Raw genomic sequence first — 27,829 nt, forward strand, 5'->3', positions numbered from 1 at the left:
ACAAAACAATCCTAGTTTAATTTTGGCACTACATTTACACTTTTTAGTGTATAGTATTGTTCATGTATAGCTATTGAGCTTATTTTTTGTAGCCCGTAAAATATTTAAAAGTCGCGTTGTATAATGCAAAAATTCGTTGTCTGCGTGATAACTGAAAAAAGTCATTGCTTTTATGTAGGCTCTGGTTTATTGTTAACCCTTGCTCCCTGGGCACTTGTCAAGAAGCTTCAGCCTTTCAGGTGGAAAGTACTCACAAAATTGCAGAATGTAGATGAGCAAAAATATAAATGTAATGTTCAACAAAATAATGTTCAATAAAATGTACATTTGTCCTTGGTAAAAGCACTTTTGTTTCATAAAATTTGCATGTGTCCTTTGGCGGAAAGAAACAAACTTTTGATGTAAAGACTGATAAGTGATCCTGCATCTAAGTTCCATATATTTACTCTAAAACTTAAGTAAATATGTCAGCTGCATGCAGTTATTATTGTGAATCGAGATGCATGTACATGTTAGTATATTTTTACATGGAAAAGAGGGGCCTACATGTATATTGCAATATGAATGTGCCTATATGTACTCTAATGCGCAATGTGTAATAATGCCATTCCATATAATTGGCGAATGTTTCTGGGGAAAATCTCTCTTATGTAATGATTTGGCGTTTTGTAATCATCAGTACTCTGTTTCTTTGGAATTATTTAGTTCTTAATTCTTGTATAAATTGGTGGTGAACAAAATATTGGTAATATTTATATTTTAATGCATGAATAAAGACTTGAAAAAGTGAACGAATAAATTGGCATTCGATATATATATGTATAAACTATTGTATGGAAAGAGTGAAAGATTTTATTAATATTTGAACATCGAGTAATAAAGAAGCATGCCTTTACATATTCAATAATGTGTATATCAGAAATTGTAGCCACTGCAGTACGGGAGTGACCAGATCGAGTAGTTTTTTTAACCGTTTTTAATAATATACAAAAAAGTGTGTCTCAGTTTGGGTTTTATGAAAGAAATATCAAAAGGTTTGTCCCCTGTGGCATTCTGTCGGTTATTTTATCATTCTCAAATTACTTTTAAAACATTACCAGCTAATTTTCTCCCGTGCCTGGATGGCTTGTAAGCCAATAAATTCACAGGGTCCTTGAATCGTTGCGCACGGCCTACTACATCATGTACATAAAATAATCGATTGCACAGTTATTTTCCAAGCAAACCCAATACATTGTACCGCTATGTACGCAAAAAAGTGTTGACAGGTGCGAAGTACACGCGGAGGGTGATCAGACGCGTCTATAAAGTTTTTGAGGGGTAATTTTTGTTACAGGCGTTTAACGGTAAACAGGAAATGGCCCTAAACATTATAGTCGTAATTTCTATGTAAAAGAGGCAGTACCTTATATACATTTTCAACAAGTAGTATAATTGTCAACTGCGTTTTGTTGTAAATGTAAACAAAGCAATACATCCACTTCTTCCCTCTGTATAAATGGTATGTTCCTGTTTTATGTTGGGCAGTATTACATTGTGTGTAATCATAGAGCTAGTATAGCGAAGTTCCTTGCTCTATTTATTGTCAAACGTAACGTACACGTACGTGGTTGGTGCAAAAGAAACTTCGGAATTTCTGTTTTGGTCAACCTGGCCGCATGTAAATAGGCATTAATTGTTAAAACTACCATCAGCATGCAGTTCCTTAGATGTTTGCCTCACTCAAGATGGACGTCGTTCTTGTCTCACCACCGGAGGAAACTTTTACCAGCCGTGGGAACTCGACCGGAAAACTGGACTGGAACAACTTTACCGCGGAGCCTCGGCACGGCAGCAGGATGCAGCGCCGGGCGCCAACGGGAACACACGGCCGACCTGAGTGACAGTTCACGGTGGACTTACGATGAGGTTTACCGGAGGTCGCTGCACGAACCAGAGGAGTTTTGGCATGAACAGGCTGAGAAAATTACGTGGTTTAAAAAGTGGGACAAGGTACTGGAGGACAATGGGTCACCTTTCACCAAATGGTAAAATTAAAATAAATTAACCGTCCTGCTCAGGATCTTTTGAAAGCCCCCTCCCCCAAAAAAACCTACAGCAACAACATACATGATGTAAATCAGCCATCATGTAGCCTTTCCATTTTGTTATTTTGATGCCGTACCTCTTTGAGTTTTTTACACCAATTTAAGAAGCCCAGTTTAGACTAAAATAGTTGAATATGTGGGCTTGCAAGTTAGTACATGAAATATAGGGGGGGGGGGATTGTTTTAATTATTGAATATAATTAAAATAAAGTTGCATTTGTCATCACTGTAAACGGTTTAATATTGATCTTTTTTTTTTTTTATAACTTTTATTAATTGAAGTTAATCTCCATGCATGTATCAAAGAATTGTAGTGGACGGGAAGGTTCGCATAATGCCACAGGACGATATTGTTGACTCAGAATTAATACTAACTTTAGTTATGATTGATTTATTCCGAATTACAAAAAGTGGAAATCACATTGTTGGTCAGCCATCTTTGATTTATACATCCCAGCATCCGTTGTCAAGTTTTGACGCCATGAACGGCCTTTTGTAGTCTTGTGTCATGTACGTCGTTCATATGAGTCACTATGTCATCTCTTCACATTGCTCGGTCTTGTGGTGCCTGTACTGCCCCCCTCCCCTTCTCCCCCACCACCACCAGAAAAGTCACCTACATGTACATGTAGTTGTCGGGTGTTTTCTGGGAGGTCGTTGACACTCGATGCCCACAGGTACCTGTTGGCAATTACAAGATGTTTCCATTAACATAATCACAGTTAAAATGCAGAACGGCATTGTTTGTCGTCGTGATGCTTTCGCTTCTGGTAGGATTTCTGCATTCTGCAGAGGCCTCCTCTCACCGTCTCAGCATCTTATTTCTCTGAAATGCTGATGAGATTCCATTTGTTAACACCGCAGCTGACAGTCAAACATCACAACACACGAGGGCCCACACAAGAGTGAGCGACAGAATTGAGCACAAATTATGCAAATTCTGAAACATGGATGTCCCGCAGGCGATGATCATCAATGAGGGAAGAGCGCATCATCGATCCCCTTGATATTACGATTGACCCGTACAACCCAGTTGGTTTGTGGGTGGTACTAGGGGTGCATGTACCGGGTATGAAGACCTGATCCACACCCCATTTGTCACACACAGTTGCCATTGCTCTGGAGATGAACTGGGAGCCATTATTGGACAGAAGCTTCTTGGGGGCTTCAGTCCTGTTTTAAGGCGTGCGATCACACCCCCACGCCATCACACGCCTAAATGCTTCCTGAGAAGTGCGAATAATCGCACGCCTGAATCCCTCGGTACCGCACACCTCGGCATACATTTACGGCATAATTACACTTCATGTCGGTGAAGAGAAAACGGCTTTATTGTAAACCAAGATGAATATTATGAAAAAAATACCAGATTGTTCAGTCCCAGCTTGGACCGCAGAATCACACACCTAGAAAATCACAAGCCTAGAAAAATCATACGCTAGAAAAATCCATGCGTGCGTTTTTCCAAACACCTGTGATTTTCAAATCAGAAGGACTGGGGCTTTGTAAAGTCAAAAGAATTCACGGACCATGAGGGACACCACTGCCTTTCCTAATGCCTGCCATGTGGGAAATACCTCATTATTACTCCATTTTGAAAAATGGTCTACCATGACAAGCAGATACATATGCTCTCTGTAGCTATTTGGAAAAGGTTCCATCAGGTCTATTCGCACCACCTTCAAGGGCTTCTGAGTGTGTGAATGTGAGATATCATCAGACCCGTTGGTTTCCTGAACACAGGCACATCTGTTTGCATGTTTTACAGGCTGTCACAAAGTTACGCACATCTTTGTGTGAGCAAAGGTTGTCTCTAGAGGCGGTTCAGGGTCTTGGCATGCCCACTGTCGGTTTGAAGTGGCAAGCATGGAGAACATCTGGCTCGCTGCAATGCCTTTGGCACACCAAGTTTCCTTTTCGTCCTATCGGTAGTTTAGTGGTAGAGGACCTCATCCTTCACATGGAAAGCACCTGACTTGTCTGCCTTCAATTTCATCAGGGTCGGGTCACGTGCCTGGTCTGTCTTGAACGTTGCCAGCTGGAAAGGGCAGAGACTGGGTGTTCATCCAAGCATCTCCAACTTGGAGATGCTTGGATGAACACCCAGTCTCCACCTGTCTGCCACTGAAGTTCCATTCAGTTCTGCCAGCGTGTCTTCTTGCACTAGGTGCAGGTGTATACACAGGCAAAGTCTCAGCTAGGCTATGGTTAATAGTGACACACATCATGTGGTACCAGACAACCATGACATGCATGAGCTCTGGACAGGGTGTCTTGCAAAACATGGAGTGTACCCGGTCGGTCTCTACATGCATCATGTCAAAGCACAATTCTTGCAACCGCAACATCCAGCTGGCAAGTCAGCCATCTGGCAAATGGGTCTTCCTGAATTACCATATATTAGGGCATGGTAGTTGGTGATGACTGTACAGTGTCACCCTATCGATTTTTCAAGAGCCTTATAACATCTGCAAGACACTCGCATTCCTGGCCATGCTGGCCATGAGTGAACGGCTGGCATACACACATATGTAAGCTATACATGGTACACATGTCCCTATCTTTCTACCCGTACATGAAGATATATGTAGCAAGACGGCATCCAGTCGGGTGCAGCTGGCATTGGTGTGCACCATAAACAGTTGGGTTAAGTCAGGGTAGATAGGTACATGTAACTATGGGCTCAGGATTGTCTTCAGATTTGAGAAGGCAGATGCACACTGCTCTGTCCAGTCCCACTTGGCCGTTAGGTGTCGCAGGAGGTTCAGGGTTTCTGTGATGTCAGCCAGATGAGGAATAAAATAGGTAAACCAGGTCAGTCACTACATTGTATGTCCTGTCATCTCATTGTTCATGTTGATCCCTTTATAACTTTTCTTCTTTTGCTTATTTTCTGTCTCTCTTTTTACCCATACTTGGCCAGGTTTATTGGTGGAGAGACGAACATTTGCTACAATGCAGTCGACAGACATGTGGATTCCGGTCACGGTGACCAAACGGCCATCATTCATGACAGCCCAGTCACAAATACAGTACAGAAGATAACCTACAAAGAGTTGCAGCAAGAGGTACAGAAATCTGTATAAACTGAATTGTTCTCGCCTCCCAGCACCTCAAGCTTACTTTAGAAGCTTGTTCAGGTGGGCCTCAAACTCACGTTCGACCTCCTGGGTTTAGATGCCACTCAATTTTTGTTCTCTTTTTTCAGATGACCACTCATTAAAAATATTTTCATAACCTGCATTTACCAAACTGTTTAGCATGAACAAGTGTAAATAAAACAAACCTAAGTCAGATTTAAATTGGAACCCTGACTACCGATGTACTGAGTAGACACTGTACAGGTACATCATTGTCATTAAATGTTGGTGGCAAAACCTGTGAGGGCACTCTGTGCAAGGGGTCTATGCATAACACCTGTTTTAGATGGGCGTTCCACAGGAATTCCAAAACAATATGGTTTTTGTGGCGAACCAAACTGTACACGTGTATACAGTTTCAATTGACAAGACTCGGCAGTCATTTAAAACAATTAACATGATTTGACTATATACTGCATCAACACTGTTCAATCCTTTTACAATGTACTCATAGTCACTCCTGTGTCAAACAAACTTAATTTAAATCTGAGGAATACTGATGGCCCCAACTTGGGATCCGTGCAAGTCTGGAACACAGGTCTGAAACGGGTGTTAACGTCTTGTAAAATCAGGTTGCCAAGTTGGCGCAGGTCTTCATCAAGCAAGGGGTGAAGTACGGCGACCGTATCATCATCTACATGCCTATGATACCCCAGGCCGTTATCGCCATGCTGGCTTCGGCCCGCATCGGGGCAATCCACGGATTAGTGTTTGGAGGATTTGCATCCAAGGAACTCGCCGTGCGGATAAACCACGCCAAGGTACCCTTCTGAACTTTTCATTTTTAAGATCTACATGCTCCTTTACGATCACAAGACAGTTTTTCACAAATTCAGACTTCAGACGCCTGAAAATGAAATAGTTTTTGCTTTTCTAAAATTATTCATAATTTTTAAGTTGAACAAAGAAATTGTCTGGTGCAGGGGTTTTAACCTGTGACCTCTGGATTGCCATTCCAGCGCTCTACCAATAAATAAGCTATCCAGCCCTATATTGGCGGTGCCTCATTTTGTCACTGTCTTTGTTCAAGGGGTGCTAGTCAGAAGGCATTAATTAAGGCATTTAGCTGTAATGTAGCCAGGGACCACTGCCAAATTCACAGTGCTAGCAACATTAGCAATGCTGCAGATCTGGGAAATAGCAAATGGGATCATTCAGAGAGGACGAAGTTTTTTTTTTTAGATAAACCATATTACCACAAGGTAATACTTTTCCTGCCCATAAGGAGCAAGGCAGTATTTATTATCAGTTTACATTGATATTGTATGTATAAAACCTGTTAATTTATGAACATCTTATTTGAAGTTATGCAACCGAAATAGATTGTATGTTTTTTATTGCTATTACATGTATTTACTTTTTCTGTAATTTGACAGCAGTCTTGGGTGATCCTCTACAGAAGGCTTTGTCCTTCTCTCGGATGTCACCCCCATTCATATCAGTATTCTACCCTTGATACAACATTTGTATTTACCTATTTTATCATTTTGTGTAGCAACTTTTTTGTATGAATGGAAATTCATAAATACCTCAGACAGTTTAGCTATTCCTATTGTTCGAGAGCCTATCACGTGGCCGGTCTTAAACGGATGATAAAGACATGGCTAGCTGGTCTTAAACACTTTTCCAGAGTCACAATAAAATGTGGACTCCTAAAAATCCAGTGCCTCTTACCGTTTCATTGGTTGAACGTTCACAATCCTCACGTAGGCATGCGCAACACTGCATGCGAGTCAGAATTTTATAGTTCTAAATTCAAAACGCAACGCCCCAGGTGCTTTCAGCGTGACATCGCGCAGAACATGTTACGCGTGCGTCAATCTCCATAAAAGAGTTATTTACATCTTACTCGCCAGCTGAACACTCCATTATTTTGCTAGAGGGATGTTTCAAAAAGCATGAAGTGAACTTGTTGAACAAAATCGGGATTTTTTGAACGAATTATTTGATATTTTTTTATGGATAAGGTATTTATGAATGGGAATAAATATGTGCTCGGTCGGTATTTATCACTCTGTTTAATACCGCTTAGAGTCTGGGTGCTGATAATTACCCTCGCCTCCGGCTCGGGTAATTATCAGCACCCAGACTCTAAGCGGTATTAAACGAGTGATAAAAACCTCCGTAGCACACATTTATTCCCTTATTAAAACAAACAAACAAACAAGGGGAAACTGACTAGGTGCATTATTTCACAATTTTTCACAGGGAAGTACACTGTACAGGCCCCAACCACCCTGCCATTGTAGCACCTGAAACCGACCAAACACTGAATGGCTTTTATGGATTCATTTTGGTTTACTTTCAGCCAAAAGTGATAGTGTCTGCATCTTGTGGTGTCGAGCCGAACCGTGTCGTGGACTACAAGGAACTTCTGAACAAAGCAATCAGTATGAGCGACTTTACACCGGAATGTTGCATCATCTACAACAGACCAGATGTAAGGAGTGTTTATAACTGACAACAATAAATCTGAACATTTGAAAGGACATTCATAAATACCTAAGACAGTATTCTTATTGGTCGAGAGCCCGTCACGTGGCCGGTCTTAAACGGATGATAAAGACATGGCTAGCTGGTCTTAAACACTTTTCCAGTGTCACAATAAAATGTGGACTCCTAAAAATCCAGTGCCTCTTATCGTTTCATTGGTTGAACGTTCACAATCCTCACGTAGGCATGCGCAACACTACCAGGGTGTCAGAATTTTATAGTTCTAAATTCAAAACGCAACGCCCCAGGTGCGTTCTGCGCGACTTCGCGCAGAACGTGCTACGCGCGCGTCAATCTCCATAAAAGGGTTGTTTACATCTTACTCGCCAGCTGAACACTCCATTATTTTGCTAGAGGGAACGAATTCCTTGATTTTTTTTTTTACCGAAAAGGTATTTATGAATGGGAATAAATATGTGCTCGGTCGGTATTAATCACTCTGTTTAAGACTGCTTAGAGTCTGGGTGCTGATAATTACCCTCGCCTCCGGCTCGGGTAATTATCAGCACCCAGACTCTAAGCAGTCTAAAACAGAGTGATTAAAACCTCTCGAGCACACATTTATTCCCTTATTCGAAATGTTCAGATTTAAAGTTGTCAGTTTAATCACTACTTACTTTTACAATTAAAGTAGAGGACCAAGTCCATCAAAATTCATCACTCACTCTGCTTCACATACATGTAGGCCTACCATGCCTACATGACATAATGAAATCCCCCACTGAAGTGCTGGTGGACTTTGATGGACTTCAGACACTTGTGGCTTATAATGACAACAGCATGACTGGATGGTTGGCAGGATTCATCAAATTCCCCAGCAGTTCTTGGTTCTTGGCTGGTTCCTCTCCTAAATACTCCACGTGGGAGTTTATACAGGAAGCCAGAAACACCGGGGCAAACCCCTTCTCTTAGCGATAAGTGTTTACTTGGTTCTTTTACATGCATTTATACAACACACACGGGACCTACGGCTTAACGTCCCATCTGAAGGACGAAGCAATAATGGTTAAGTGCCTTGCTTAAGGGCACAAGTGTCCGCCGGTAAAACCAAGGATTTTATAGAAAGTACCTGTAGTTAATTACCCTGCACATCGCAGAAAGGAGTCACTGAATTTGTTACTTGGGATTTGTCATTCTAAGACGGTGACTCAAGTTCAGTCTAATCATTATGGTTATTAAGGTTGAGTCGAGTCAATACGAGTTGCGTTCTTGCTGGAGTCAATGTCACTGACATTTAAGCTGCATCAAGGTTAAAGGGAATATACAACATTTGCAAACATCAAAAAACAAAACTACCAAATGATTATGACATGTGTACCTTACTGGATTGTTAGTGAATGACAGTCTTAAGCAAAATCATGGCACCTGAAAAGTGTTATTTTTCTATCAATTTCTAACGCTGGTCGGCCGACCAGCATTGGAAAAAAATGGCTTTTTAAAATACTGCCCCCAATTTGCCATATTTAATTAGTTGGTCTGCAATCCATTCTGGGGTTGTGGTGCGTGTATCCTTTTGACAAGGCACTTTGTGTCACTCATTGCTTCTCCCCACCCAGGAGTATCTATGGGTGCTTGTGTGGGCAGAGATGGTTATTGTGATTGATTCTAGCTGCATTGTGCCAAAATGGCTGCATCGAGCTGACATTGTATTGGGAATGTTTCATTGCCCAATGATCAGGGTTAATAATAATGTAAAGCGCTTTGCTATTAAAAGTGCTATGTAAGAACCTAGATTATTATTATCATAATTATCTCATTCAGTTTCATCCTGTTGATTTGATCGCTGATCGCGACATTTGCTGGCACGAAGCCATGGCACGAGCAAGAGGCCACGACTGCGTTCCTGTACAGGCCGCTGACCCAGTTTACCTGTTGTACTCCTCTGGAACCACAGGCCAGCCTAAGGTCAGTATGGTTCTTTTTTCTTCTCTTTTTACACCCCCAAGTACCCCATCAACGGCCAGAAAAGTAGAGTTGGTGGTGACCTAGACTGGTTCCCGGTCCATCCACTGCGTGTTTTGAATGTATCCAAAGTTATTGGAGGCAGGGATTAGTCTCGGAGACCATTGCAAGTTTAATTCTGAACGTATTCGCGCGCCGACGACGCCTGACGCTCACGCAAAGACGCGGTGGCTATAGCTTTTGCACATTTAGGAAGTCGTGTGTACTTCGCGCGCGAACAGTAAGTACGCGGTGCACGCACGCAGTGTGTCCCGTCCACGGAGCTCTCAAAAGAGGTAAAAACGTGCCGTCTTTTGTTGGCGCACGGAGCCTATAGGATCATTTGCATTTATCCCAAAAGCAAACTACCGAATTATTATTAAACAGCTTACTTAGTCTTAGATTAAAGATCGTCTTACGAAGACGATCAGAGCATACTGATCGAAACGTCGAGTTAACAACCAACTGGTTCTTTTCAGAACACATCTCAAAAGAGATTCTTCCAAATGGTGTAACCGCAAACCCTCAATAGTTTACACTTCTGTCACACATAGTTTTAAATCTTATTCATAAATACCTCAGACAGTTTAGCTATTCCTATTGGTCGAGAGCCCGTCACGTGGCCGGTCTTAAACGGATGATAAAGACATGGCTAGCTGGTCTTAAACACTTTTTCAGTGTCACATAAAATGTGGACTCCTAAAAATCCAGTGCCTCTTGCCGTTTTATTGATTGAACGTTCACAATCCTCACGTAGACATGCGCAACACTACCAGCGATTCAGAATTTTATAGTTCTAAATTCAAAACGCAACGCCCCAGGTGTGTTCTGCGCGACATCGCGCAGAACATGCTACGCGCGCATCAATCTCCATAAAAGGGTTGTTTACATCTTACTCGCCAGCTGAACACTCCATTATTTTGCTAGAGGGATGTTTCAAAAAGCATGAAGTGAACTTGTTGAACGAAATCGGGATTTTTTGAACGAATTATTTGATATTTTGTTACCGAAAAGGTATTTATGAATGGGAATAAATATGTGCTTGGTCGGTATTTATCACTCTGTTTAAGACCGCTTAGAGTCTGGGTGCTGATAATTACCCTCGCCTCTGGCTCGGGTAATCATCAGCACCCAGAATCTAAGCGGTCTTAAACAGAGTGATAAAAACCTCTCGAGCACACATTTATTCCCTTATTAACAATCAGTCAGTTGACTGATTCTTAAAAATAATGAAAGCTACATCATGTACATGGATTTCAGTAAAATTGTGTTTCTGGATCAAAAGGTCGTGTGTGGTTGTTCAGTGTTTTTCTCGAAAAGTGTTATCTCCACCATTTCCACTGAGCTGAAACTTCAACAGGTTAGGTGATGAACATTCTTCTTCGGATTTTGGAGTGGTGTTTTTATTGGAAATAAACAAAATACATTAAAAGCAAAGATCTTTACGTCTTTAAAGGTGTGCATTTTGCCAGATTTTGCCAAATGCTCACAATGTTTTAAATTGTTTAATTACCTTACATACATGTACATGTACGTCAAAGGTTAGGGTCACAGAAAGTCCACATTATGTCTTGCACTTGCGGAGAAACCATTGGGAAAAAAGTGTTTGTTTACATCTGTGGCTGCAGCCTTTTTATGCCTTTACACCTTACCTATGGGCTACATACATTTTTGTAATAGTACATTGCTATAGAATAATACATTATAATTAGGCAAACAAATAAAAATTTCTGCTTCCGGTTACCCTACCTACCCTATTTTGACAGCCCCTACCCTAATTTTTTTTTTCAAAAATGAGGATAAAAACCTAAAAACCATCAGTTACATGTACTACCTTTTACACTTTACTACACGTAGACACATCCATATGAACGTACACAAAATAAATTGGCCCCCCCCCCCAAAAAAAAAATTCCCTACCCTCTTTTCAAATGCCATTGGGAAGCAGAAGGTTTTTTTTTTGGCTTATCACTGTACATAAATTATGTACACAAACATGTGCAGCATATGATACCACTGTTATGCATATATATGTATACTAAACACGTACAGTGTAAACATTCAGTTGTTGATGCCATTCATTGTATGGCACAATTGTTACATGTACTACTCCATTGACACTTCACTAACACTGGGTTATGAACCTGTTGCGTGTCACAGCCTTGAACTCAATCTTGAAGAGAGATTTGTTGTCATGACAACCATGAAAAGGCCTATTGGGTGCTGAGGTGGCGGACGTGCCACAACTCACTTTTACAGTATAAAAATATAACATGGTTTGAGGGTGGATAGTGATATTAGCTCCCTGAGGTATTGGAAGTTGACAAGCTAGGAACTAGTTTTTCAACTTCCAATACTGAGAGGAGCTCATTATTTGCAGGGATCGAGGTCCTTATTTGCAGGCAAGTTTTTGTTGCTTCGTGAAAACTCGGATGTCCAAAGGGCCTTTTTCCTAATCTGACCCTGGCTATTTTGGCACTTTGCCCATAATTTGTGCAAATATCTGGGTCATCCCCGAAAGTGGGATGATTTTGTTTACTTTATGTGAACTTTGAATGTGTGTACATACATGTGTGAACAACAGCAAGGGCGGATCCAGAACACAATTTTGGGGGGGGCCCAAAAAAAAATTGGTCCCCCCAAAAAAAGTGGGTCTAAAAAATTACGGCGTGGGGTTCGGGGCCCGTGAGGGCCCCGAAAAATTTTTGGATTCTAGATGCTCTGTGGTGCGATCTGAGGCAATTTCTGACCACTTTAACCAATTTTTTTTGAGGAAAAGATGGTGGTGTACTCATTGCCTGCCTTTATTGCGATGTCACATTAAAAAAAAAAAAATTGGTTTCGTTTTGGGGGGGGCCATGGCCCCCTTTGGCCCCCCCTGGATCCGCCCTTGAACAACAGTAGGTTCTTGCAAGGGGGGGGGATATTTTGTAATTTTCAGAGGAACAAATTATGTGGGAAAAATTAAGAAACTAAATACCAAGTCATTTTTTTTCCAAGTCAAGTCAAGTCCCAAGTCAAATTTGAGCAAGTCAAGTCAAAAGTCTCAAGTCATTTTATTTCCAAGTCAAGTCAAGTCTCGAGTCAATATTTCACAAGTCAGTAAAGTCCCAAGTCAATTTTTCAAGTCAAATCAAGTCTCGAGTAATTTTTTTTTTTTTTTTTTTTAAATTAGATGTATATATATACTACGTACGGGAACCAGTTTATGTGTTCGACGACGGAGCAGGAGTAGAGATGGGAATGGGGTTTTATCAAAGCGTGCATCATTTAAGGAGGTTTAAAAAAAAATCATACTTTTCAAAAATCCTCTCTCAAACACCTTATTTGTGTCTAAAGAGTCTAAAAACACATTTTGATATATATAATATTTTCAAACTTGTTCCATCATGTTGAATGTTTGAAGGACGTCTAACAAAATGTCCTTCCGAACGTTTTCATTTAATGCATGATGTGAATTCTTGTTGCTTTATGGCGGATTAGGGGTAGCAGCCGTTTCCAGTCATTTAAACCCTAGTTGCATTTAGCATGCTGACAGTAAGCATGGTAAGCCAGTCAATGTGTACTATGGGCTCTATGGAATGGCCGCTCTATAACAACGGATGGTACTCGGACTGCGCACAGCACAAACTTCACCTCGCATGTCGAGTATGATACGTTGTCCTTAACACACGCATAGTGCTAGTCATGTACATGACGTGTGGCAGCTAGCTAGGCTCAGAATGCCCAGCCATCGCGTGCTGGTTTCTAATTCGCTATGTACAGCCTGTCTCCAAAAAAAATGGTACAATCAGAAAAAAAAAATTGTTAAATATGAAATTTCAAAATAAGTCATTCTTACTTGGCATAATATTAAAGAACAAAGACTGGGCTTTCCAATAGTGTTTGTTTGATCTTATTTGCTTTTGTCAATTCAGAGATATAATCAATTTAGTGCGATACACCAAAATCGATTTTGTGCCACTTTTATGCATGGGCAGAGTACTGTGCCATGCTGTCTTGAAGCTCACAAAAGATTGCAACTTGGCAAAAGAAAAAACTCGATTTTTGTGTTCCGCAGTAAAACTGGATTGACAAAAGCAAATGAGATGAAACAAAAAGTATTGGAAAGCCTGGTCTTTTTTCTTTAATGTGATGCTCAAAACGACTTACTTATGTTGAGATTTAATATTGAAAAAAAAAAATAGTTTTCGATTGTACCATTTTTTTTTAGACAGGCTGTATATTGCATTCTTGGCAACCGATTATAATTCTAGTGCGCACAAACGCCCTGAGGTGATTTTTTTTTTTGTTGTAACTTTAAGAAACGTGTTAATGTCAGCAATTCAAATTTATTCAAGTCAAGTCAAGTCACAAGTAAAAAAAAATAGCGACTGAAGTCCGACTCGAGTCCGAGTCAGCAACTCGAGTCAACAACACTGCTAAATAGTTACATGAATTTGTTAGGTAGTGCCAAGAACAATATTAAACAAAAAGCTTAATATCCCACTGACAACATGGACAAAAACAAAAAAAACTCGATATTTTTTTCCCGTGGTAGTGCCTACGCATTCAGCAAAAGAAACTGATAAATGGCGCATGACATGTTACCAAGTCAAATGCAAGATACCGTACCTTCACTCATCTTCACTATTCATTTCATATTTCATGCGAATATGAATGCTAATATCAGGCCTTTTAGTGAATTTGTGAACATTGCAGCAAATTTTGCCAGAGTTGGAAAGTGCTCATCTTTCCAAATTCACAGCATGAATCTCACTATTCTCAGTGGCAGTGCAGTATGGACCGTGATAATGTCACACTGCTGTGGCCATGGATCGACCAATCAGGAAGGAGGAAACAAGTTTGCTTTTAAAAAGTTAACTCTAATTTTTGTTTCATTCTCTGTAGGCAATTGTAAGGCCCAGTGGCAGCCATGCTGTGGTCCTAAACTGGTCCATGAAGACCATTTACGGGATCAACCCGGGCGAGGTAAGTCTTGAGGGTTAAGTCACCTAGCTCATGCATATTTATAAGCCATTCTGGTAATTTCATTGGTCGATATATATTTCCAAGAGCCTTACTGTCCTACTTAGTTTGCTTGAGAAAGAAAGCTGACCTGTTTTTCATTTAAATTGTTTTCTTTTGTTTTATTTATTTTGGCGTTGTTTAATTTTGTTTAATTTTTTTTCCCCAGGCATGGTGGGCGGCCTCTGACTTAGGGTGGGTCGTAGGTCATTCCTATATTTGCTGGGCTCCGTTGCTGACCAGATGCCAGACGATAGTTTACGAGGTAACTGTGTCCACATATCAATTACTTCGTCGCAGAGCTGACATGCCGACGAATATAAAGCGAAAACCCTGTCTGGAGTAATTCGCGTTTGAAGTTGGACATTTTTCTGGGCGTCGTATTTTACCCCTAATGTTTCGATAATAACCCTTTTAGTGTATATTCAAAATAAAATAGGAAATGTAGTATCCATCAGGTCACTTATTTAATCAGAAAAGTTGTGCTATATGATTTTATTTGATCGTAAACGTATTCGTCAACGTTTGCGTGCATACACGGCCTCCGGCGCAAACTGGATAAGCAGATTTGTGTGGTTATGCTTACTATACTTCTGTATTTCAACAGCTCAATGAAATTGACCAATTTTGTGATATATATAATTTAATTAATTAATTACCCGGTACATGCAAAGGCCTATGATGTTGAACTTAATATCATCAGCTTGTCTTTTGCAAAGAGTTACCACAAATAGGCTTGTGCTGTGTTGGCTTTTGAGAGTCAACTGCATGCCATCACAACAATACCGCATCTCCGTATTCGGTATTTTTCTGGACAGACCTTAATGCCATCTGAATTCAATTATGACATGCGGTAAATGGGAATCTGCAGACAGGCAGCATGCACAAAACTTTAAAAGCCGTGCTGGATCATAACTAAGCACAATTGTCACCTTTTCTAGATACTGCGACATGACCACAAGAAATTTAAACAGTTATCCACGTGATGTTGATCTGGTCACTTTGTTTCTGTCAGTTTACCCTTTTAAGGGGCTTTTACTCACATCATTAAGAAGGGTAAGATAGGTTACCCCCGGTAGGTTATCGGTACTGTAGAAATTGGCACCTAATTACCTCAGTGCGGGGTGCACAGCGGTTGATAGGTTGAGCCTTGGGTGGGGTAGCTCAGCACACAGTACAGAGACTTGATAAGGAGACAGGTGTAGACCGGATGAAGTTACTCACAAGACTGCCTCGTGGCTGGCCCACGCACAGGAGTGCCAGACCAGCACGACACGCTTGAATGGTTTATTATGTAATCACTACAGTATTTCGGTAATTTGATAACATCACTCGTTTTTGTCCACTAACACAAAAATATTGTCAGTATCTGGTATTTTTTGAAATAAAGTCCAAGCCTTATCACAAAACTGTCTGGCTTATAGGGTAAACCTGTGGGCAACCCAGACCCAGGTGCTTTCTTCCGAGCCCTTCAGCAGCATGACATCGCTGGTATGTTCACTGCCCCCACCGCGCACTGATTGCATCTGGGTTCTCTTAAAGTCCAAGCCTAATCACAAAACTGTCTGACTTATAGGGTAAACCTGTGGGCACCCCAGACCCTGGTGCTTTCTTCAGAGTTCTTCAGCAGCACGACGTTGCTGGTATGTTCACTGCGCCCACCGCCCTGAGAGCCATCATGAAAGAAGATGAAACTGGGGAATACGCAAAGAAATACCCACTAACAAAGTAAGTGGATCATTGCAGAAAGTGAAACGGCAATCACATTAGTCCTAACCCTCCAGTGTATTTTGTCCAGAAATCTTGACCAACAGCAGCATCAGGAACAGTTGTGGAAGTGGTAAGCTGCAAAGAGTAACAACATGCAACAGATAAAAAAAAAGTTACGACGTGTAATGAAAGTTGCGATGTGTTAAATGCGTCGTAAGTTCCTTGACAACGGCTTAAAACACGTCGCAAGTTACGACGTGTCTAGTGGTCATCGCAAAATAAAAAGAGTCCCTTTCTTAGCTAGTTTAATGCCATAAACATTATATAAATGAGATAATACCGAGGCAATGTGTGTAAAGTTGTAAATAGAAAATTCATGGAATAATTATGAATTAGACTGAAATATAGCAGTTGAAATTTCAAAGTGTCTATACAGTCCACTGAGAGCTTGTTTTCCTTCAAAATTGCATCGCACGACCCCCATTTTGTTTTACGTTTTAACAAATTTCGAGCTGAGATCCGACGACTGTTTGTTGAATATCAGACGACTATTTACTGTACGCTGACTCAAGACATATAACAGTCACCGAGTTGTGCTATAAATACACATACGACGCGTCGCACTTACGACGTGTTTTGTGAAATAGATTGCCGGACGCGTCGCAGCTGCGACGCATCGTAGGATACGACGCGTCGCAGCGCTGCGATGCATCGTAAGTTACGAAGAGTTTGGTGAAATCGAGTGCAGCCCAAAGGTTCTGTTAAAGCATCTCAGACCACACCTCGCTGATTCCATGAAGTTTCTCTTTAATATAGCAACCCATGTGAGGCTGGAATGCTCTAAGAGAACCCCAGGGATGCTTTGAGAGAACCCCAGGGATGCTCTGAGAGAACCCTCTGGGGCGGTGTAAGAGAACCCTCTGGGATGCTCTAAGAGAACCCTCTGGGGTGTTGTAAGAGAACCCCAGGGATGCTCTAAGAGAACCCTCTGGGGTGCTGTAAGAGAACCCTCTGGGATACTCTAAGAGAACCCTCATGGGTGCTGTAAGAGAACCCTCTGGGATGCTCTATTAAGAGAACCCTCTGGGATGCTGTCAGAGAACCCGAATACTGTATGGAGAAACAAGGCAGTTACAATTGGTTTTTTTCTTGCGATCGTGGTTTCATGAAATTTCGATACTAGAAAGTTGTTTTGTTTTGTTTTTTGTTTGTTTGGTTTTTTTTTCTCAATATCCTTGCAACCATGTACCGGTACCAGGCTGTCCTACACACAATGCACACTGTGTGGGCCGGCTATCATAAGCCACGTACGTCACCTACACACACCCGCGCCAAAGCCACGAAGTCTGACACAGTTTCACAAGGTGCAACGATCGGAGTCTCGCATCCGGTCACACAGGTTCTCTGAGAGACGTATTGAAAGAAGATATTGATCTGCGATCATGCCACATCGGTGGAGTGTCATGGCTTAGCGGTTAAGAACACCGAACTCACGTTCTGGTGTTTCAGAGGCAACAGTGACGTGGGTTCGAGCCTGCCGGCGGACACTTGTGCTCTTAAGCAAGGCACTTAACCATTATTGCTTCGTCCTTCGGATGGGACGTTAAGCCGTAGGTCCCGTGTGTTGTATAAATGCACGTAAAAGAACCCAGTAAACACTTATCGCTAAGAGAAGGGGTTTTCCCCGGTGTTTCTGGCCTCCTGTATAAACTCCCACGTGGAGTATTTAGGAGAAGAACCAACCAAGAACCAAGAACATCATTAACCTAAGGATTTGACATTGTTTGACCAGATTCCGAACCCTGTTTGTCGCGGGCGAGCACTGCGATCAGGAAACTATGCACTGGGGCAAAGCAGTCTTCAACACCCCAGTGCTCGACAACTGGTGGCAAACAGGTATGGACAAATTGCCAGTTTGTCAACTTTCAAATAAAAAGAAATTGGTGAAAAAAAAAATTGGTTCCCCTCTCAGGAATAATAAGTTTCCCCTGTTCCATTCCAAAAGGTCGAAATTCATATTGTATTTAATGCAGGATTGTAAGTCCTCCTATAGACCTTTATCATGCTGCCGCCATTTCAGTACTGTTCCCTGTATCCAATGACAGAACTGAATGATAATGTGTTTGTGCAAAAAGGAGCCAGACTATTTCTCCTCCCAGCCTCGCTTTGGTTGAGTTGATTTGAATGGGGAAAAAATCAAGATGGCCGCAACATGATAATAGTCTATTGTTGCCCATTTTCAGGGTTTTTTATTCTTCAACAAACACCACATCAAAAGTTGTAATCTGACAATTTTTTGTTATTGTGCTTAAATACAAAAAAACGCCTGATTAAGACTTTTTCCCTACGAGGCTATATGAAAAATCATATTAATACTTCAGGATTAACAACTGTAAGTGGTTATTTTCTCAAAATCTTGCCATTCACCATCTGAATGGGGTTTACAAATCACATCACAGTTCTGATGTTTGTAATTCACAGAGACGGGCTGGCCCATTACTGCTTCCCCTGTTGGTCTAGGAACGGACCTACACCCACCGCATGGAGTCACAGGAAAACCTGTACCTGGATGGAATGGTACACTTCGACGGATTAATTAACCATAACCCTCCTCAATCCTCCAAAATCCTCTTGGCATTTTTTTAGTGGATTTTTGAGGATTGAGGCTGAATGGCAAAAAAAGTGTGGGTTTGATTTTGGAGGAGGCATTGTGTCAAATTCATAGGCTGTGCCCTGCATTGTTTATGTTCAGCCATGCATAATTGAGCCCTACGTTATGCTCGATATCATGACATTCTGAATGTCATTGGCATTGCCTCAGGGTACATTAACAGTGACTGTTGGAGGATTTTGCAGGATTGAGGCAGTGGTTCCCCCCCCCCCCCCCCCGAATAAATTAAAGAAATAATGGATGATTAAGGCTGAATCCAATTTTACATGGTGGCAATGGAGGATTGTGCAGGATTGTGGATGGTGCTAGACAAAAGGGCCTGGGGGAAAATTTGCTCACCATTTCAGTCGTAATACTATGACTTTGATGGAGTTTGGGGTCAGGAGATGGAAATGTAAAAGCTTGCTCAGATGGACTTGAACCGACGACCTTCTACTCACAAAGTGCAGATGTTATATTCACCCTTCTATCCATCACAGGTTCTATTCTGGATCAAATATTTTGACCAGTTCTGTTTAAAAGAAAATATAACTGATGGAGTTTTAATTCTGGGAGATGGAAATTTACAAGATTAATTTACAAGCTCGCTCTTTTTCATCCGTTGTGGGTTTGAGTCCCACCCAAGCCACTATTTTGTTTTTTTCCCCTTATAATGTACATTGGTGAAGGGCAGACCAAAAATTAAACTTATTGAACCTTTTTTTTTGTTAACACGATGTGTACACTTTTATATTTTTAGTGAAAGTCTTGAACGAAAACTGTGAGGAGGCTAAGCCAAATGAGCTGGGAAGAATCGCAGTCAAGTAAGATTATTTTTGTCTCCTTGGCTTTAATTTGTGCCAGAAGAAAAAAGAGTCTGGGGTTACGTATTCCAAATTTTGAGCTAATTCTGTGTGCAGAATAACTCAATATAACGTTGAACGAAGAAATTGTCTTGAGCGGAATTTGTACCTGCAAGTTACAGAACACTGTACCAGAACGTGAGATATCGCAGATTCAAATCCTGCTCTGGTGAATTATTTTGTCCAACCTTATATTGATTTGAAGTTGGTCAGTTTCCCAAGTGTAGTTTATGTGATGAACAAAATAATGTATCAAATTTAGAATTTGTGTTTGACTTGTCTGAAAGCGTTGGGAGACAAGGGAAAAGGGAACGAGAGAAACGTCCTAGAACAATTTCTCAAGGGGAACCCAAACAATGTTGGGAATGCACAAGTTCGATCAATGGCTGAGTGAGAATCGAGCTGTAGTCTCCGGAAGGGTAAACCAAAAGAAATTCCTGTGCCAAAACATTCTGCTCAAAGCAACCACGTCAAAGTCAGTGTTTTGAAAAGACTTTCCTTTCTTACATAGTATTTCTTTATGATGTTATATTTCCGTGAAGATTGCCACTTCCCCCTGGTGCTATCAACACACTTTGGGAGAACGACGAACGCTTCGAAAACCTCTACTTTCAGAAATACCCGGTAAGTCAGTGCAGCTTTTTCATTCCCTCTGCTCATGAACCATTGAGGGTGCTATGTAATCGGCTGACAGAGAGCAAATCATTGGACTGGAGGCCTGACTAAAAACCATGGAAACAAGACTATTGGTTTACGTATTTCGAGTTGGACCCAAAGTCTTGGTTTTTAAAGGGCACTATATTGCAGTGACTTAGCCAGTCTATCACAGTCAGTCAGTGAGTCAGTGAATCAGGGGTGAGATTTGTCAAATATTATCCAGATTTCCATACTGTAAAGTTGCTTGTTGGCTGATTGTGCAAACTTCCTGAAACAGCCTTTTTTTTCCGGTTTTTTTTTTACTTAATTCAGTAATTTTGCCCATAGCATTTGTACACGTTTATTTGTTCCTGACACTTTAGGCACTACAATCAGTTGCCTTTATACCTGGCACACACTTATTAGCCCAACTCCGTGAGATGTGTTTCGAACATTGACGTCAACATGACGTTATCATGAGTCACGTGGCGTCACATTAAAAGTGCATATTTTGAATGTCTACATCTACAGAACTACAAATCCGATTGGGTTTAAAATTTGGTATGTACCTAGACATCATGTGTGCTAAATCATGCGACCCTTCCTACTGGTCCAAACCGGAAGTGCCTTATAATTTGAAAGTTGAAAAAGATGTGAACTTGCTTTCAACAATGTCAGCCTCTGGCTAGGTTGTACTTTACAAACAGAATTAACAATGACGTCATAAAATGTTAGAGCACCCACATCCGGTCACACAGGTTCAAAAGAAATGGGTATTGTAAGGGATGCCTAGAGAAAAATACAAACAAATACTATAGACTCCTCAGGTGGGCCTTCAGTGACCCTAAAACCCTTTGCCAAAAACCTTGTTTTTAGGGTTACTATGACACAATGGATGCAGGATGCCGAACGGAAGAGGGTTACATCTCGGTCCAGTCAAGAGCTGATGACGTCATTAATGTAGCTGGTCACCGCATTGCAGCATCTGCAATTGAAGAGGTGAGCTCCATTGCCCGAAAGAGGGCGAGGTGTGGCTTACCTGAACAAGCCAATTTGAGATTTCACTTGTCCATGGGCCAACCACTGATCTGTATATAAAGACTGGGTGGCTAATAAAGAGCCGCACAATGAATGAATTTGACGCCATATTGGTGAGACCGGCTGGTGATCTACAAAGGACAAGTTGCCGTCTTTATAGACGGCATGATTTCTTTTGTAACGTTGACTTATATTTTGGCCACCACCACTGACCAACTGACCAAGGTTTACTACAATTTTTCTAACGTCGTGGTTACTTTTATAATGCCGCAAATCACTTTTCGGCGTTTTTGAAATAATAATCACTACGGAAATGTGTCCCTTTTAGAACATCATAATATGTGTACGTGACCAAAATGCGCGTCAACTGTTGATACAACGCGCGCGTATTTACGCGTAGAACGTTCGTATTATACGCGGCCATCTTCGTGAGACTAGGGGCGAATTGGTCAATATGCAAAGTCTACTGTGTGAATGTTGTATGCATATCCGCTATCCAGTCTTTATATAGAGATCAGTGGGGCCAACTCTCCTTAACAGCATTTAGATAAACGATACACATCTTAGTCCAATAGATGTTAAGCTTAAAGTTACATGTGGATCTGATATTGTATCCAACAATTCTTTGCTTGGAGGAGACTTTGATTTGGCTTTCGGATGCATTGTTCCAAAAGTTGCCTACCAGCTTCTGCTATTTTGATGAGGGTACCCCAACATTTTTGAATGAGGAGACTTTTTTTCAGGAGAGTGTTTTCAGTCTGTTTTTGCCAGTTGTCTGGTTGTCAATTTCAATAAAATTTCTGTTTGCGTGTGTGCATGAGTATGTAAACACCGGCAATCGTGGACCTGGGACAAAAGGGTTAGGGCACAAACAATACGTCCACTATTGACCAAAAGACCACGATTGAAATTCGTGTACAAAACCAATGAGAGCTGTTGCTAAAAAGTTGAGTACAAACAAAGGAATGCGGATCAGGGACAATACCGGATTGCCGGTGTAATTGAGGACAAGAGTCCAATCGAGGACGTCCTTGATTGAAAAGACGTGTTCAAACCCAGTGGGAGCTGTTCCTAAAAGGAGGAAAAACGGTGCCAAAAGTATGAACAAAAGAGGAACAATAGAAAATCTTTGATTTACACTAAAGACAAACGTGTGTGTGTGGGGTTGGGATGGGGCGGGAGCAATTAGGTGGCTCAAGCTTTAGCTGGGGCATGCCCCTTCGCCTCCCTTGGGATCACCACTGCTTTTGAGGGACACGTTCCATTAACCCTAACTCCCTAGGGGTGTGCAAAATCGTATTGAATTTGTAGGATTCAGGACTGTTACGGCTATAAAAAACAGTTTTTCAAGTTCAACAAATATTTTCGACAAAAATAGCACCCGTCTGTCAAGTCACACCTTACCAAATACATGTAGAATTATATTAGGAGCAATTTAAGTTTTTGTTTTAGCCGGGGAAATTTATGTGTGTATACTAATTTTCCTTAGTTATTCCACGGATCCTCTACACAAGGATAAACGACTTCCCCAAATTTTTGATAAGAGGCGTGATATGGCACTTGTGCGTCGTGCGTGCGCGAAACTCGGTGCACCACTGCAGTCTTTCAGTGTTCAAATTTCTGTCAGGACGCCAGCTGTCGGCAATCGTGGCGCGCGCACATTGTTCTACATGTTCTATGCGTTGTTCTATGCACGGACGCGGCATGTCACGCATGTAGACAAACCATTTCGCACATTTTGTACGCGAGCTCAGTTAAGTCTTTTATCCTTGTGTAGAGATCCGTGGTTATTCGTTCCTTATTGTTTCGAGCATTAACCCTTACTCTCTGAGGGTAGTTTACTGCATGTCAGTTGGTTATGCCAATGCCCTCCAGCTGCAGTTTATTGGCAGATAGTTAATCTTAACAGTGAAGGCTCCAATTGGCAGGAGTTGGAGGCCCTGGAGGGTGCCTGATACTGACCAGCTGGGGGCACTCACTTTGTTATCAGAGGACTCTCATTGTTCTCTGTGGCATGTATTGGAGTGCCTGTCCAGTTACCCTTGAAATGACATGGCAGATATTGGAGGGCCATGCAAAAAACATAGGAGATTTTCTTGAGGCACATATTGGCATGCGTTGGAGGGTCTAGTAGGGTAAGGGTTAAACCTGTGACATTATTTCCAGTTACATTAGCTTGGTGTGAGTGTTAGTTTCTGGATGTTTCTTTTTTAGGCCATCATTGATCAGGGAGACGTGGTGGAATGTGCTGTGATTCCGCTGCAGGATGCTTTGAAAGGTTTGATTCCTGTGGGACTGGTTGTCATCAAAAATGGTGAGTAACGGGCAGCTGAGTTTTCCGTTTCTAAAAATACATACTATTTGGCAAAGTGTATACAAAGTGTATGAGCTCCGTGCGCTACCAAAAGAGGGCGCCCTTTTACCTAGCAACGACGTCCCATGGGCGGTACATTTCGGTGGTTGACGCGCACCGTTTCTTGTGTGTGACGCGCGTACACCAGGGGATTTGTTCTATGTACACGCAGTGGCCGCGCACCCCCAACTGTAGTTCCTTTGCCGGTGAGGGGGTACTTGTGAACGGAGCGGATACAAAGTGTATACAAGTCTTTTTCTCATGATGCACTGTATGTTGGTTGATGCAGAATTTGTGACAGCAGCAAATTGTCAGTTTTGAGCAAGTTAGGGTGAGGACCATCAGTCAACTAGTGGTTGATTTGTGACGTAACTTACGCCTGCGCACTAAAGCAACTTGTGAATGCCTGTAGTCAAACAACGGTCAAAACGTCATCACGAAACTTCCTGAACCTGGTTCCCCATTGTGCTTTATGATATGCATGACTATAGAGTACAGAAGTGTGACGTCATTTAGAACCAGAAAGTGTAGTGCAATCGAATGGAGTACGCGCGTGTGTTGGTTCACGGGCTGAATCACGCGCTAATGTCTTTTACACACATTTTGTTCGCGTGACGTATTTACTTTGGTACTCTATTGGCAGACTTGTATTCGAGTCACAAAACATCGAGTCCAAGTCCGAGTCCGAGTCACATTTCTCGAGTCCAAGTCCGAGTCACGAGTCCTCAGGTCGAGTCCGAGTTCACGAGTCACAAAGGTCGAGTCCAAGTCCGAGTCACGAGTCACCTCTAACATTGTATTGGAAAAACGTACATTTTAGGGAATTCAGAGATTCAGAGTCACCTTTGATATAGTATTGGAAATAGGTACATTTCAGGTGCTGTAAATTTCCATTTTTTTTCCCATAGCTTTTCTCTAATTTTCTCTGGAAATGAGGAGTTCATTTGCAAAAAACAGTTATAAAGGCAATTCAGACAAAACTGGTATTGGTCTCTTTAATCAATATATCGGTAATTGGCCACGGCCATGCATGCACCGCATCGAGCGCCCTGTACATGTATTGCACAGTAAAGAAAACGATCGACTTACATATTTGCGCGTGTGCAGTGCGGTAATTTCCGTCGAGTCACAAGTCAGTTCGAGTCCGAGTCCGTAGCCCCGAGTCTGAGTCCGAGTCCGAGTCATAAGTCAAAGTGACTCGAGTCCGAGTCCGAGTCATTAAAAATGTGATCCGAGTCACGAGTCATACAAGTCTGTCTATTGGTAACCAGCAATGGAACCGTGCCCTGTGGTCTGATTCCAAATAGTTGACTAGAGTAGTCCAACCATCCTTTGTTCTAGCAAAGTTAGTCAAACTACGGTTAACTATACTTAGCAACTGAACTTGTTAATGTGGTACCCGCTGCTATGTACGTCAGATTCGAACCAGCCAACCGATCCCGTTAGCTCGGTGGTCGAGCGGTAAGACGTCTGCACTAGACATGCTAGAAGGTAGGAGGTCGTGGGTTCGAGTCCCACCGAGTGATTTTTTTTTCCAACTTTCACTCTGGAGGTAACACACTGAGTATACAGTGTTTATTCGTCAGTGAAGGGCAAAACCTAATTTGATGAACTTGTTCTCGTCTTAATTGGGAACTTCACTTTCTGTAATCTCATTTGTGACCCAACCAAACAAAACGAATCACAAAATGCCAAAATTACTTTTGAATAAATACATGTAAAAAATACCTTTTTTTGTCCACAAATATTTTGTACGTTTGTACAGTGAAAATCAATAGGAAAAGTCAATATTTTCACCTACATAATGTCTGCACAATGTCTGCACATTGTTAAAATGTCAAAATGAGTGATACGTTGATTTGTTATATCGTGTACTTGGATACTGTAATTTCATTAGTCTAGAACGGCCACGTGTCCATTCTGTAAAAATAGTTTTATTGGAGGATTGTGCAGGATTGAGGATGGTGCTAGCCAAAAGGGCCTGGGGGAAATTTTCTCACCATTTCAGTCGTAATACTATGACTTTGATGGAGTTTGGGGTCAGGAGATGGAAATGTAAAAGCTTGCTCAGATGGTCTTGAACCCACGACCTTCTACTCACAAAGTGCAGATGGTATATTCACTCTTCTATCCATCACAGGTTCTAATCTGGAATGAATATGTTGACCAGTTCAGTCAAAAAAAAAATTGCAACTGATGGAATTGTAATTCTGAGAGATAGAAATTTACAAGATTAATTTACAAGCTTGCTCTTTTTACTGTTTCATCTGTTGTGGGTTTGAGTCCCACCCAAGCCACTTTTTTTTTCATTTATTTTCTTCTTCAGCTTTCAGACACTCTTGAGTATGCAGCATTCTTATAATGTACATTGGTGAAGGGCAGACCATATATACTTCATATATACTTCATATATATGCACTGCTTTGCATTTAAACTATCTCGTATACAATCTGTTCAAAAACTAAACCACATACAGTGCGCTGCATATAATTGCGCGTGTTGCGTGCCCTGGCACTCGTGACTAAGAACTGCAAACACTCAGTCTCATCATGTCCGACAGGAAAGCCTGTTTTTTTATCAAAGGGTACCAGTACACCGCATTAATTAAATTTATTACTTGCATAGTAAATTACTACAACCATTTATCTTTTTGACATGGTATAACAAAATAATTGTCTACTCTTGTGATGTCGGATACAGTCAACTCTCATTATAAAGAGCACTTTTATAAAGAGGTTCTGCTTATAAAGAGCAAATTCTGAGGTCCCAAATCTCAGGTTCTCTTTGTGTTTCTTTGTTTCGCTGTCCTTGTATAACAACATTGCTGTTTTAATGGGGCAATTTGGCTAGTCCCATCGACCTTGTTATAACGAGAGTCGACTGTATGTAGTTTTTAACCCCCTTGGGGAGCATAGCCCTCACAGCTTCGCCCCGGATGCCATGTGCCAAAATGGGTGTTAAATACGGCATATTCCACATCACAGCAGTCAACAATTGTTAAATGAAGAGCAGAGTGTGCTGTGTATACTGCTTTTTTTTTAAAACAAAAAGGGTAACATCTGGGGAACTTAATTATCTTCTCCTAGGCGTGGACAAACCCCATCAGCAGATCATCAAGGAGGTTATAGATGCAGTCCGCAGTGGCGTGGGTCCGGTAGCCGCCTTCAAGAAAGCCTTGATCATCGGCAAGCTGCCAAAGACGCGGTCCGGCAAAATCCCACGACAGAGCGTGGCTGACATGGCGAACGGAAAGCCTTTTAATGTAAGCAAAAGCTTTTTTGTAACTGGCATTCCAGAGTCACATTTTTGAACAAGTCATCACATTCAAATTTTGAGTCGTCTTTAGTCTTGTCTGACAACAGCAGTCTTTAACAGCAGCTCATAACCTTTTATTTCAAATTTCAACCTTGCTCTTGATTTTAAATCTGAGTGCCTTGTGATTGATTTGTGATTGTCTTTAAGATTGACTTGTGATTGTCTTTAAGATTGTCTTGTGATTGTCTTTAAGATTGACTTGTGATTGTCTTTAAGATTGACTTGTGATGACTTATGATTGATTTGTGATCGTCTTTAAGATTGACATGTAATGACTTGTGATTGATTTGTGATTGTCTCTAAGATGGACTTATGATGACTTGTGATTGATTTGTGATTGTCTTTAAGATTGACTTGTGATTGATTTATGATTGTCTTTAAGATTGACTTGTGACAACTTGTGATTGATTTGTGCTTGTCTTTAAGATTGACCTGTGTCTTTAAGAACGACTTTTGATGATTTGTGATTGATTTGTGCTTGTCCTTAAGATTAACTTGTGATTGATTTGTGATTGTCTTTAAGATTGACTTGTGACACCTTGTGATTGATTTGTGATTGACTGATTGTCTTTAAGATTGACTTGTAAAGACTTGTG

The 27,829-nt window shown here is 41.3% G+C and overlaps 1 protein-coding gene across 2 annotated transcripts in view; it reads left to right on the forward strand.

Annotated features, from left to right (window-relative positions):
- Positions 1 to 1,560: 1,560 nt before the first annotated feature.
- Positions 1,561 to 27,829, forward strand: part of LOC119744785 (acyl-CoA synthetase short-chain family member 3, mitochondrial-like) — a 28,116-nt gene continuing 1,847 nt past the window's right edge. Inside the window, exons 1-15 of one of the 2 annotated variants that reach the window (XM_038220957.1) lie at positions 1,561 to 2,027; positions 5,011 to 5,155; positions 5,800 to 5,988; positions 7,536 to 7,667; positions 9,482 to 9,625; positions 14,552 to 14,632; positions 14,838 to 14,933; positions 16,245 to 16,396; positions 18,171 to 18,274; positions 18,860 to 18,955; positions 19,789 to 19,852; positions 20,434 to 20,515; positions 21,404 to 21,526; positions 23,780 to 23,879; positions 27,005 to 27,180. In XM_038220957.1, coding sequence (XP_038076885.1) covers positions 1,696 to 2,027; positions 5,011 to 5,155; positions 5,800 to 5,988; positions 7,536 to 7,667; positions 9,482 to 9,625; positions 14,552 to 14,632; positions 14,838 to 14,933; positions 16,245 to 16,396; positions 18,171 to 18,274; positions 18,860 to 18,955; positions 19,789 to 19,852; positions 20,434 to 20,515; positions 21,404 to 21,526; positions 23,780 to 23,879; positions 27,005 to 27,180 — 2,016 coding nt within the window. In that variant the 5' untranslated portion in view covers positions 1,561 to 1,695. The remainder of the gene's footprint in view (positions 2,028 to 5,010; positions 5,156 to 5,799; positions 5,989 to 7,535; positions 7,668 to 9,481; positions 9,626 to 14,551; positions 14,633 to 14,837; positions 14,934 to 16,244; positions 16,397 to 18,170; positions 18,275 to 18,859; positions 18,956 to 19,788; positions 19,853 to 20,433; positions 20,516 to 21,403; positions 21,527 to 23,779; positions 23,880 to 27,004; positions 27,181 to 27,829) is intronic. The other variant, XM_038221037.1, reaches the window with a different exon arrangement.

Source organism: Patiria miniata, unplaced genomic scaffold (genome assembly GCF_015706575.1).
Source record: "Patiria miniata isolate m_02_andy unplaced genomic scaffold, ASM1570657v1 HiC_scaffold_1, whole genome shotgun sequence".
In the NCBI taxonomy this organism is placed as follows: domain Eukaryota; kingdom Metazoa; phylum Echinodermata; class Asteroidea; order Valvatida; family Asterinidae; genus Patiria; species Patiria miniata.